Raw genomic sequence first — 13519 nt, 5'->3', positions numbered from 1 at the left:
TAAGTGGTACTAAATATATTTAAAACCTAACTATGGCCTTTCTAAAAAAAAACTATAGTCTTAAAATATATATTTCTGGTAGAGCATCCAGCCAATAATTATTAAGCAGTAGCAGGAGCACAAACACAGATGAAGCAGTGATGAATCCCAAGGCCCAACTTTGGAAATATAAGGTTGATTATGCGGAAGAAAGGTACTTGTTACTCAACTGTAACAATGTCCAAGTTATTTTTCCTTCCTTCCTAAGTGTCCCCTTGCCCCTCTCCAAGAAAAGCTAGAAGTTTAAAAAAAACCCACAACTTGAAAATGAAGGAAACGTAACTAGAGAATCTGAAAAAGTAAATAAAAAGTAATGATTAAAAATGTATTAAATCAGGGGAGTTCCCGTCGTGGCTCAGTGGTTAACGAATCCCACTAGGAACCATGAGGTTGCGGGTTCGGTCCCTGCCCTTGCTCAGTGGGTTAACGATCCGGCGTTGCCGTGAGCTGTGGTGTAGGTTGCAGACGCGGCTCGGATCCCGCGTTGCTGTGGCTCTGGCGTAGGCCGGTGGCTACAGCTCCGATTCAACCCCTAGCCTGGGAACCTCCATATGCCGAGGGCGCGGCCCAAGAAATAGCAACAACAACAACAACGAAAAGACAAAAAGACAAAAAGACAAAAAAAAAAAAAAAAATGTATTAAATCAAAGTATTATACATGTTAACTCCAGGAAATGCAATTTAGATGTTTCTAATAGCCAAAATGACAGGAACACTATTCTTGCCTTCTGCCTTTTTTTTTTTTTTTCCAGTGTTGCACCTGCTGCATATGGAAGTTCCCAGGCTAGGAGTCAAATCAGAGCTGCAGCTGTGAGCCTACACCACAGCCACAACAATGCTGGATTCAAACCCATCTGCAACCTACACCACAGCTCACGGCAATGCCAGATCCTTAACCCACTGAGCAAGGCCAGGGTTGATCCCACATCCTCATGAACACTAGCTGGGTTTGTTACCACTGAACTAAGACAGCAACTACAAGAACACTATTCTTAAATAATAACTTAAAAACTATAAAAACTATTGTAAAATGCAAGAAGCTGGTATCTGAACAAAACATAGAGGGAATATAAATTTAAGAGGCAATTCTTTTTTTTTTTTTTTTTTTTTTTTTGTCTTTTTGTCTTTTGTCTTTTTGTTGTTGTTGCTATTTCTTGGGCCGCTCCCGCGGCATATGGAGGTTCCCAGGCTAGGGGTTGAATTGGAGCTGTAGCCACCAGCCTACGCCAGAGCCACAGCAACGCGGGATCCGAGCCGCGTCTGCAACCTACACCACAGCTCACGGCAACGCCGGATCGTTAACCCACTGAGCAAGGGCAGGGACCGAACCCGCAACCTCATGGTTCCTAGTGGGATTCGTTAACCACTGCACCACGACGGGAACTCCAAGAGGCAATTCTGTAACAGAAGTGGAATAAGGTAAAAGATATCTAACTTAAACTCCTCCATTTTTTTCTTCCAATTCTTAAATTTTCACAATTAAAAATTCTGTAATATTCTGCAGACCTACAAGCCACAAGATTAAAAATCAACCATCTTCCATAAAACTTGATACTGAAAATTAACTGTACTTAAGACATGTTTAAAAAAAACAAAAACAAAACCTCCAACTGAGCTGAGGAAACACAGTTTTCCAACAAAGTACCTAGGAGACGATAAAGTCCTAAAATGAGAATAAAACACAGAACCCAGAGTTGAATTAAGCTCCATTCTACAACTTAGCACCCTTAAGACTTTAGACAAAAAAGAACTTTAGACAAAAGAGAACCTATTTCAAAGAGAACTAATTATCTCCCACAATGCTGTTTTATAAATCATAAACTAAAACTGTACAATTACTTAAAAGCTGTTCGGGAGTTCCCGGTGGTCTAGTGGTTATGGTTTGGCACTTTCACTGTTGTGATCCCTAGTCTGAGAACTGATCCCACATAGAGTCACTAAAAATCCTAGAAGGTGCTGAATAGTCAAAACAATGAACATATAAAGGACATGTTTCTCCCACCCAACCAAAAAAGAGAAGAGGGAGTTCCCGTTGCGGCTCAGCTGGTTATGAACCCAACTAGTATCCATGAGGATGTGGGTTCGTTACCCGGCCTCGCTCAGTGGGTTAAGGATGCTGAGCTGTGGCGTAGGTTGCAGAAGTGGCTTGGATCCTACGTTGCTGTAGCTATGGTGTAGGCTGGCAGTTGCGGCTCTGATTTGACTCCTAGCCAGGGAACTTCTATATACCATGGGTGTGGACCTAAAAAGAAAAACAAACAAACAAAAAAACAAAAACAAAAAAGAGAAAAAATATCTGGGACTCCAACTGGCCTGAAAGTAGGTTTGTTTTGTCTTTTTAGGGCGGCACTCACGGCATATGCAGGTTCCCAGGCTGGGGGTCCAATCAGAGCTGTAGCCACCGGCTTACACAACAGCTCAGAGCAACACCGGATCCCTGACCCACTGAGGGAGGCCAGGGATTGAACCCGAGTCCTCATGGATGCTAATCAGGTTCATTAACCGCTGAGCTACAATGGGAACTCCTGAAAGCAGTTTTTATAAACCTGCCTAAAAGCAACTGAAGGTGAAATTTAATTGTAATATTAAAGTAGCTTAGTTACCAAGGATAGAATTAGTCTGGTGAATCGCAACATTTAAAAGTTATGTTTTCAAGCCAGAAGGCTTTGGGGGGGGCGGGAATGGGGGGTCAGTCAGGGAATAGGAATGGATAAGCTTATAAATTTATTCAAATTCAATACTGTCCCTCCCAACTTCTCCATCAAAAAGCATCAACTGCAAAAATGGTTAAGGTAAAATATTCACATTTCAAAACAATAAACAACATTTATTTAGCAGTAAACAACTCATTACAAAAATCTCTAAATTTTTAAATCTGAGAATCAAAATCTCTCAGAACTTACGTTTCTTTTTTCTTTTTTTTTTCCTTTTCTTTCCTGCTTTTTAGGGCTGCACCTGCATCATATGGAAGTTCCCAGGCTAGGGGTCAAATCTGAGCCACAGCAACTCTGGATCCTTGATAAATTGAGCGAGGCCAGGGATCTAACCGAGTCCTCATGTGTATTAGTAGGGTCTGTTTCCACTGCGCCATAATGCAAACTCCAGAACCTACCTTTCTCAAAGATTATCTAATACAGTCTTTCATTGACAACAAAAAATGTCTTTAAATCATGTGTGTCCATTCCTCCATTAAGATGCTGCAGAGACAGCTGTCAGCTGTTACTACACTATACAGCAGCAGTCTTAGGACTCTTAGAATTCTTTTTCTTTTTTTTTCCAGTCTTTTTGTCTTTTTAGGGCTGCACCTGCGGCATATGAAGGTTCCCAGGCTTGGGTTGAATCCGAGCTACAGTCTCCTGCCTACACCAGAGCTACAGCAACTTGGGATCCAAGCTGCACCTGTGACCTACACCACAGCTCAGGGCAACACCATATCCTTAACCCACTGAGTGGAGCCTGGAACACGAATCCTCATGGATGCTAGTGGGGTTCACTAACTGCTGAGCCATAATGGGAATTCCTCTTCCCAGGACTCTTACAATTCTTAAAATTTATGGAGGACCCCAAAGAGCTGTCATTTATACGGATTATGTCTGACAGTATTTACTGCATTGGAAATTACAGCTGTGGAATTTTTTAAATGTTTATTCATTTAAGAAACAATACATCTATTACATGTTAACATAGATTAACTATTTTTTTAAAAAAAAACTATTTTCTAGGAAGTTCCCTGGTGGCTCAGGAGGTCTAAGGATCCAACACTGCCAAAAGCTGCTGTGGCACAGGTTCGATCCCTGGCCCAGGAACTTCCACATGCCACAGGCGTGGCCAAAAAAATTCAACCATTCTGCAAAACAAAAAAAGTAAGAAGGACAGCACTACTTTACACTTTTGCAAAACTCTTTAATTTTGGTTTAAAGACAGCTTCCCATATCTGCTTCTGCACTCAATCTCTTTTGATAAGCTGTTTTGGTAAATACACAGGGAGAAAACCTGACATTACACCACTATAACTAGAAAGAAGTATTTTAGTAGCCTTTTCAAATAATCGTGAATATTCTTTGGCATTACAATGAATTGCCACAAGTGGCAAGTTCTTAAAGATTAGTTATAATATAAAATCAGAAACCACATCAAAAAACCCTTTGTACTCTTGCATTAAAATCCACTGGTCCACCTGGCACTTTAAATACCTCTGACCAATGCAAAACTGGTGGAAGATTACCACAATCAGTGGTTTGGAAAACGGGGGTTCACTGCACATTATGCATATCTTCCAAATGCTGACAATTACACAAGATCAAAAAACTCATTAATATCACCATCGATCTAACCAGAAACAATTATTGGGAGGCTGTCAAGTTCACAATGGCAGAAAGAGGCATTCCAAAATTCCAATTTTTGTTTGAAAGCTCACATTCTATCACTGGCCACAAATACAGTCAGTTTTTTTCCTTAAAGAGACAAGCTCCATTTTTCAAGTAAATGCCAAGCACTCAGGTATGAAAATCCATAGCTCATCACTTGTTCCTTCAGGTAAAAATAGAGCTTCATAAGAAAAGCACTAGCTTAGCTCACAAATCAATCACACATGTGCTCTTCACAAAACAACCATCCTACTTTTTCTACACACAGCTTTAGGTATACTTCCCATTTTGTCATAACATCATTAAAAGACAAAGTCAAGAGTCAAGACATAATAAAATTCATATTTTTACTGCTTCATCAAAGCCTTCTTTTTTTTTTTTTTTGCTTTTTAGGGCCGAACTCACGGCAAATGGAGGTTCCCAAGCTAGGGGTCAAATCAGAGATACAGCTGCCGGCCTACACCACTGCCACCACAACACAGGATCCGAGCCACCTCTGTAACCTACACCACAGCTCGAAAGCAACACCAGATCCTTAACCCACTGAGCTGAGTGAGGGCAGGGGTCGAACCCACATCATCATAGATACTAGTCGGATTCTTTTCAGCTGCATCACAATGGGAACTTCCATCAAATCCTTTTATTCTGTGTGTATGGTGTCAAGTTTACTATGACAATTAGAAATCAGTGCCTCTGCCTTGATTCTTCCTAAAGCATGAGCAGCATTTCGCTCCACTGCTTTTCTACCATTGGTACAAATGTCAACAGACTAAAACAGACATAATGATCTCAATATTATTATTATTGTCTTTTTGCCATTTCTAGGGCCACTCCCTCGGAACGTGGAGGTTCCTAGGCTAGGGGTCTAATCCGAGCTGTAGCCGCTGGCCTACACCAGAGCCACAGCAATGCCAGATCCAAGCCACATCTGTAACCTACACCACAGCTCACAGCAACGCTGGATCCTTAACCCACTGACAAGGCCAGGAATCGAACCTGCAACCTCATGGTTCCTAGTCGGATTCGTTAACCACTGAGCCACAACGGGAACTCCCGATCTCAATATTATTATAAAAAGTTTCTATTTTATGACCTCCCTAAAAGGATGTCAAGGACCCCCAATGCCCAGGCTTCTACAGGTCACACTCTGAGAATCGCTGCTACACAACATTACTATCCATCAAAAATAGTCCTAATTCTACCTCTTAACACTACATGAAACTGCTCCAATTCCTTCTTTTTTGGGGACATTCCCACATACACTTAGAAGAAACACTACTGTCTTCTCCAAGTCTTGCCAAATATCTCTTCCCCACTAAGGTCATTCTACAAATGTGGCATGAATGCTAAGTCACTGATAATGTTTACTTTCCTTAAAATCTTTATATTACCAGTGCGATAGCCAGCACTGAACTGACGAAAATAATCATCTGACCAGCACAGAGTAGGGCATAAACTGGAATACAAAATTTATATTAATGCAATAGTTTTCAACAAGATTTTGGCCTCACATACACCTGACAATATCTGACAATATTTTTGGTTATCAGTACCAAGGAGTTGGGGAGTGAGACTCCTGAAATTTAGTACAGGTCAGGGATGCTTTTAAACACCTTATAATACATAGGATAGCTCCCTGCCAGGAATTATTAGCCTAAAATGCCAATAGTATCAACAGGAAAAATCCTGTATTGATGGATCCTAAGACTCAAAATTTCTGGAAGCTTCCTCATCACCATGGCTTTCCAGACCAACCTTTCAAAATTATACGTGAAATTACATATGCTTTTATACAATACATGGAGACTTGTTCACAATGTTTTGTAACGACCTAAATTCAATAATCTGTTTTCATTTCATCCATTCTGACAACTCGCACATTGTCTGTACCTTAACCCCACCTGCTGAAACAAATTTAACAGCCATTCCAAACATGACAGTGGAAGTCAAACACAATATACAGCCTGGAAATCAAAATTCTGAACCTTAAAGAAACAAATTAATGACACCAGAACGTGAAAAACAAATAAAGTAAATTAGTAAGGGCCTATTTAACTAGGCAGTCTTTGGCCTTTTTGTTGTTTTCTTTAAAAGGATGATATTTATAGATATATACATATATATATAAAAAACTGAATCACGCTGCTATACGCCTGAAACTAATACAACACTGTAAATCAACTATACTCCAATATCAAGTAAAAATTAAATTAAAAAGTACTGTAATACACTTACAGTTAAAAATAAGGACAGCCAATGAAAAACTGGCCATGTTGTTCACATTTCAAGAAATACAGTAGACAGGCAATATCCCTGTGTGAAAACCTTCTGTCTTCACTTTGTCTTCCATCTTAAACATTTGAACTAACTTCCAAAGAATTTGAAACACTCAGGTTTCTAAAGGAAATGAATACCTCCCTTCCCCAAAGAATGCTGGGGAAAAGTAGGTATCAAAGTACATTTAATTTCTTGTAAGATACAAGTTAAGTTATTTCTTCATTAAAGCTTTTTAAGGCATACATTCCTGCTACTGATCAATTTTTAATAGTGACATGATTATCAGAAAAAAAGTCCCTTTTCAAAAAGCAATAAAATGTGACTTCTGTGTTAAATGTCACTTTAGCTTTAATTGCTGAATTGAAAAACGCCACAAAAATCTTGCTCAGATTCAGTTCTCTAGTAAATCTTTTAATCGTTCCATAAAATAAATCGATAAACAGCGACCTTGCAGATTACGACTTTCTCGGTATGTTTAATTGAAACTAACAAATATTCTCATTACAGAAATAATCTGTTGATATGCCTCTCAAAAAAATGACGGGGGGGGGAGGAAGGAGCATGAAATTCCTTTTTAAAACATCATGTAAAAAGTGACAGATGTCTTTAAAATCTGTATCAAAGAGCCTCACCTGTAAAGAGAGACGTACACCCACATACACACACACAAGTAAAACTGTACGATCAGCGCTATTTGCAGAAAAGAAGTTTTTACTTAAAAAAAAAAAGGCTTAGGTGCTACACTAGGTGTCTAGAAACCATAAAATCTTTATTCTGCATTTAAGTAAAACGTCAAGGATGAATTACATGCTTCGTTTTGGGGCTACAAAGAAGAGAACTCGACCCCTCATCTCTTACACGTGAATCCTCAAACACGGAAGAAATGCAGTCTCACTATTCAGGCCTCTACGCTGCCGTATAAACGCAGGAAAAAAAAGACTGTAATCTTTCCATCCCAACAATGAGTTCTCACATTACATCCCGTTCTCTGAGAGGAAAAAAGAAAACTTTTTAAAGACCCTACAAGGGAAAGAAAGTATAAAATGTAGGCCTAGTGAGATTAGAAGACATAGCTGGACTAGCTTTCAGTGCACAATCAGAAAAACACAAAGTACCACTCGATAGAGGAGGAAGCAGGATGATATCCGGCTACCCTATGAAAACAAAATAGGGAGAGCAAGTCGTAATTGCAACGCCTTTCGAGGGGGCACCCTGGAAAGTGCCCCTTTCCCGACGGCTGAAAAGCCAGGGAGTGGGGGACTGGGGCGGGGGAGGAATTCAAACCGTGGGACTCAACGCTCAAAATTGGGTTTTTAACTAGTGCTCATCAAGCTCAGACGTGGAAGTGGATTAACAGCGGCGCACGATGTAGGCACCTTGGAAACGGGAAACGCAGGCCGGGAACACAGGCAGAGAATTGGGCCGGAGAGGCTCCGGGGGGCGAGCCCGCCGCGCACGCAGACCCCGCGAGGAGCAGGGCCTTCCTCCCCGACACTGGGGGTTTTTTACCCCCTTCCTTTTAGCGGAGAAGTGGGAGCAGCAGCGTTGGAGGTGCCTCCGGCCCTTCCGGAAGAGGAAAGCCCCCGGCCCGACGGCCGCCGAAGCCAGGAAGGGGTGGGGGGAAGCGGGAACCGAGCAGAAGGGGAAGTGCGGCGGCGAGCAGGAAAGGAAACAGGAAGAGCCCCAGTCCCGCCTGCCTCCCCCACGGGGCGAGGGCCCGGCTCGCGCGCCCCCTCCCCCTCCCCTGACGCCCCCCGGGCCCCGCCGGCGTGCGAGAGAAAACAGAATACAAATCACTTACAACGGCATCGTCTCCTGCGCCGGCACCGCCCAGTCACTTCCCCCCCGCAACCGCCGCCGCTGCCGCCCTGGGCATGATCCACTGAGGCGGGAGGGAGGGGGGGGCCTGCCTCAGCCCTGGGTCCAACCCCACTCCCGCACCCGCTCCCGCCGCTTTAAGCGCTTCTCCTCCTTCCCCTTCGTCCTAACATGGCGCCCGAGCGCTACCACAGCAACGTTCTAGAACCGCTGACGCCGCCACGCACGCCGTGCGTGCGCCTGCGCAACAGCGGCCCGCCGCCGCGAAGCCCCACGGGAAAGGTAGTTCCCGCGCCGGCCGGCGCTCTGGCGATTTCCGCCCCAATCCTGTTCGGCTTCCTTGGCGAGTGTCAGGGGAGCGGTGGAAGCGGTGCGGAACCCTCCCGGCGGCGGGGCGTCGCTCGAGTCGGACCGCTGTCGTCGCCCACGGGGGCGATGCGCATGGACGGCGCGAGGGAGAGCCCAGAGAGGCGCCGCTTCCGGCGCCTTGTGAGGTCCGGCCGTTCTCGCCGCCCGGGGTCGCGGCGGCTGCGCTGTCCCTCGGGCGGCGTCGGCTGAGGCTCTTGGAGGAGATCGAGGCGCCCACGCGTGCCCCCGAGAGGTGCCCGCCGAGCGCGAGGCTCAGGACAGGGCCACTTGGGTTGTAACAAACTACTCATCCGCTTTGTACTTGTCTGCAAAGTGAGAGTTATGCTTGCTTCCGAGGGCAGTGGCACCTCTTTAATGCTGTAATGCAAGAGGGGTGGGTGCTTGGCACAGCCGGGGACAGAGGGCGCAGGGATGTTACTGCGACTCCCTCCTATTCCACTGGATTCGGTTCCCCCTACCCGGAACTTTGGAGCTTTTCTGTCCACCGATATGTACGCAGGCTCTCAGGAAATATCTGTTGAATGAGTAGTACTCTGAAGACAGAGCATTCGGGAACAAGAGCTAATTTTATCTCTGTAACTGTTGGTGCACTGGAACTCACTGATAAAGCTGTCATTCAATGGAAGCCGAGACAGCAGTGATCCTTGGGATTTTAGCCAAGGCCCTTTCGCTGGTAGTTTCCCAGAGGTGTTTGGTAGCTCTTTCTAGCCCTGGGGTGGGATCTGGGAGTTTCCTCCCCACCTCCAGCAGAAGTTTGATAAAGAGTGCCTGAGACAGACTTGACTCTGACATTCCTTACTTTTTCGAATTTAGGAAGCGTTCCAAAGTGTCACAAAGAAGGTTGATGGCGGGGAGGGAAGGAATCAAACAAAGGAAAGTTCTGAATTCTTTATATCACTATGCATTTGTACATCCTCAGGAATCCTGTTTGACAAAGGATTTCCCTGTTTTCACTGCTATCTAGTGGGACTAGCCTTCTAAAGGCTCTGTCAGTGGGAAGAGCATGGGCACTAAACCCGAATTGTCCAGGAGGGTAGCCACATGTGTCTTTTGAGCACTTGAGATGACGCTAGTCCGTTTAAGATGTGCTGTGAGTATAAATTACACACGGATTTCAGAGATCTTAGTATGAACAAAAGAATGTGAAAAACCTGACAATTTTTTATATTGTGTTTTTATAATTATTGCATTGTAGAAAATATGACAGTTTTTCCTGTTTTTGCTTTTCAACGTGTGGCTACTAGAAAAATTTGAATTATATATGTGGCGCTCGTTTCTATTAAACGGCAATGATCTAGAGACAGACGTGTTTGATTCTCAATTCTATTTATTCCTTTACCCTCTTGTCATCAAGGTGGCTTTAGTTGGGGGCCCAGTGGTAGACCTGACCTTAAAATTTTGAACATCTTGGAGTTCTCATCGTGGTGCAGCGGAACCAAATCTGACTAGGAACCATGAGGTTGCAGGTTTGATCCCTGGCCTTGCTCAGTGGGTTAAGGATCTGGCGTTGCCATGAGCTGTGTGGTGTAGGTCATAGACTTGGTTCAGATCTGGCATTACTGTGGCTGTGGCTGGCAGCTGCAGCTCTGATTCAAGCCCTAGCCTGGGAACCTCCATATGCCTTGGGTGCAGCCCTAAAAAAGCAAAAAAAAAAAAAAAAAAAAAATTGAAAATCTGAGATCCTGTTATATCAAAATATTAAGGCCAGGTCCTGGGAGTTCCCCTTGTGGAGCAGCGGAGATGAATCTGACTAGTATCCATAAGGATGTAGGTTCGATCCCTGGCCTTGCTTGGTGGGTCAGGGATCTGGTGTTGGATGAGGTATAGTGTAGGTGGCAGATGCAGCTCAGATCCCGCATTGCTGTGGCTGTGGCATAGGCCTGTAGCTACAACTCGCCCCCCTAGCCTGGGAACTTACATGTGCTGCAGGCGTGACCCTAAAAATCAATATATATATACATGTATTTAAAAATTGCTCATAAAGACAGGTACTGATGATGTACTTTATGAATTAAAGAGAGGGAACTTCTTGAGCTTATAACTGTCCTCTGCCTGGTGTCTCAGCAGGCAGTGAGGACAAGATGCATGTTAAACCTCCACGCTTTCCATCTTCAGTTGCACCATTTTTGTTTCTGCCTTCCATAGAGTGAGGCAGGAAGACAGCACAACCAAAGAATATTTATTTAGTACCTAGAATGTGCTAATACCATGTTACTTGGTAAATATGGTGAATATGTGTTTTCACTATAGCAGCTCGGGTTGCTGCTGTTGGCATGTTCTTTTCGTAGCCAGGAAACTTCCACATACCACAGGTACGCCAAAAAAAAAAAAAAAGTCCTGATAGAAAAGCTAGGACAGGAGGAGGAGGAAGAGCATGTCATGTAGAAGACACAATTGAAGAGAGAAAAGCTGGGAGTTCTCGTGTGGCTCAGCAGGTTATCCACCCTGTCCCTGGCATGGCAGGGGAAGAAAAAGTGCATGTAATTTTATTTGTTTATTTATTTTGTGGCTGCACTTATGGCATGTGAAAGATCCCAGGCCAGGGATCAAACCCACACCACAGCAGTGCCAGTGTTGGAGGCTTAAACACAAAGGCACCAGGGAACTCCCAAATAATTCAAAGTTCATTTGGAGAAAGGGAAACTTTTTTCTTTTGAGGGCCGCGCCCATGGCATATGGAGGTTCCCAGGCTAGGGATCGAATTGGAGCTATAGTTGCCTGCCTACACCACAGCCATAGCAATGTGGGATCTGAGCTGCAGCTGTGACCTACACCACAGCTCATGGCAACTCGGGGTCCTTAACCCACTGAGCAAGGCTGGGGATCGAACCTGTGACCTCTTGGATGCTAGTCAGATGTGTTTCTGCTGAGCCACAATGGGAACTCCCAAGAAAGGGAAACTTTTGAAGTAGCAACTACAAAGTCCGTTGTGGGGAATGATGGAAATGAAGCTAGAAAGTGAAGTGAGAGGCAGATGATGAGGACACATTATTACCGCCATCACTGCCTGCCTGCCGTGCACCATCACACTGCGAAGCTACGGTGACTTTCCACTGTGAAAAATACTAAGATCAGTGTCCCACTTAGTTCTTACCTTCTACTGTTTTGGGAGCAGATAAAACACATGAACAAGCAAGCCCACTCCTGGGCATAGATCCAGACAAAACTAAATCCAAAAGATATATGCACCCCAGTGTTCATAGCATTATTTGCAGTAGCCAAGATAGGGAAGCAACCTAAGCGTCCATCACTGATGAAAAGATAAAGAAGCTGAGGTATAGGCGTTCCCGATGTGGCCTATACCACGCTGGACAGGCAGCGTCTCGACAGCACCAGGACACAGGTGTGATCCCCAGCCTGGCACCGTGGGTTAAAGGATCCAGGGTTGCCACAGGTGTGGCTCAGATCTGACTCCCTGGCCTGAGCTATACTGTAGAGCTGTAGTACATATACTATATATATACACTAAATATATATACTATATATATATGTGTGTACACACACACACACACACACACACAATGGAATACTATTCAGTCATAAAAAAAGAATGACATAATGCCATTTGAAGCAACATGGATGGACGTAAAGATTAGCATACTAAATGAAGTAAGTCAGAATGAGAAAGACAAATACCATATGATATCATTCGTGTGTGGAATATGAAATATGACACTAATTTATCTATGAAACAGAAACAGACTCACAGACAAGGAACAGACTTGCTGTTGCCATGGGGGAGGAGAAGTAGGGCAGGGATAGACTGGGAGTTTGGGATTAGCAGATGCAAACTATGACATACAAAATGGATAAACAGCAAGTTCCTACTGTATAACACAGTATTCAGTATTCAGTATCCTGTGATAAACCGTAATGGAAAGAATATGAAAAAGAATATATACATATACACATGCACACAAATACGTACACATATATATACTTATATATAAAACTGAATCGCTTTGCTATACACCAGAAACTAATAATGTAAATCAACTACAATAAAATGCATTTTTGAAAAAGCACATGAACAGATAAGGGAATTATAAATTGCAATAAGTACCACGAATAACATAAATCAGGAGACAGTTCAACTTTAGATAGGGTGGTCAGACTAGGACTCTCAGAGGAGCGAACCTTTGACCTGAGACCTGAAGCCTTTCTGAGAGATTTTTTTTTTCTTTTTTGGTCTTTTTAGGGCCTCACCTGAGGCATATGGAGGTTCCCAGGCTAGGGATCAAACCAGAGCTGCAGCTGCCAGCCTACACCACAGCCACAGCAACGCAGGATCCTTAGCCCACCAAGTGAAGCCAGGGATGGAACCCACGTCCTCACAGATGCCAGTCGGGTTGGTTAACCACTGAGCCACGACGGGAACTCCTCCTATTCAGCCTTGGAGTTTTATCTTCTGGATGGTCTTAATTTCCCCAAGAAGATGCGATAGGAATCTTTTCTTTTTTCCCTTTTTTTTTTAAATTAATTAATTTATTTATTTTTGTCTTCTTGCTTTTTCTAGGGCCGCTCCTGTGGCATATGGAGGTTCCTCGACTAGGGGTCTAATCAGAGCTGTAGCCACGGCCTTACACCAGAGCCACAGCAACACGGGATCCAAGCCACGTCTGTGACCTACACCACAGCTCACGGCCGCG

At 43.9% G+C, this 13519-nt stretch overlaps 1 protein-coding gene across 19 annotated transcripts in view; it reads right to left on the bottom strand.

The window, feature by feature from the left end:
* Nucleotides 1–8703, bottom strand: part of PAPOLA (poly(A) polymerase alpha) — a 64612-nt gene extending 55909 nt beyond the window's left edge. For 14 of the 19 annotated variants that reach the window (XR_014811342.1, XR_014811343.1, XM_084970139.1 and 11 more), the window contains exon 1: nt 8485–8703. Coding sequence is in view for 12 of the 19 variants with exons in the window: in XM_084970139.1 (XP_084826265.1) it covers nt 8485–8492 (8 nt within the window). In the remaining 7 variants the exon portion in view is untranslated. Of the gene's footprint in view, nt 1–8059 lie in introns of all 19 variants that reach the window. The other 5 variants (XM_084970147.1, XM_084970151.1, XM_084970153.1 and 2 more) reach the window with 1 other exon arrangement.
* Between the last annotated feature and the right edge of the window lie 4816 nt (nt 8704–13519).

This window comes from Sus scrofa, chromosome 7, assembly GCF_054392235.1.
Source record: "Sus scrofa isolate SSC_HxYL_T2T_F1_AM1 chromosome 7, Sscrofa_HxYL_maternal_Yorkshire_Landrace_v2.0, whole genome shotgun sequence".
Lineage (NCBI taxonomy): Eukaryota > Metazoa > Chordata > Mammalia > Artiodactyla > Suidae > Sus > Sus scrofa.
The sequence above is the reverse complement of the archived record's forward strand: the minus strand, read 5'-3'. Positions and strand labels throughout refer to the sequence as shown.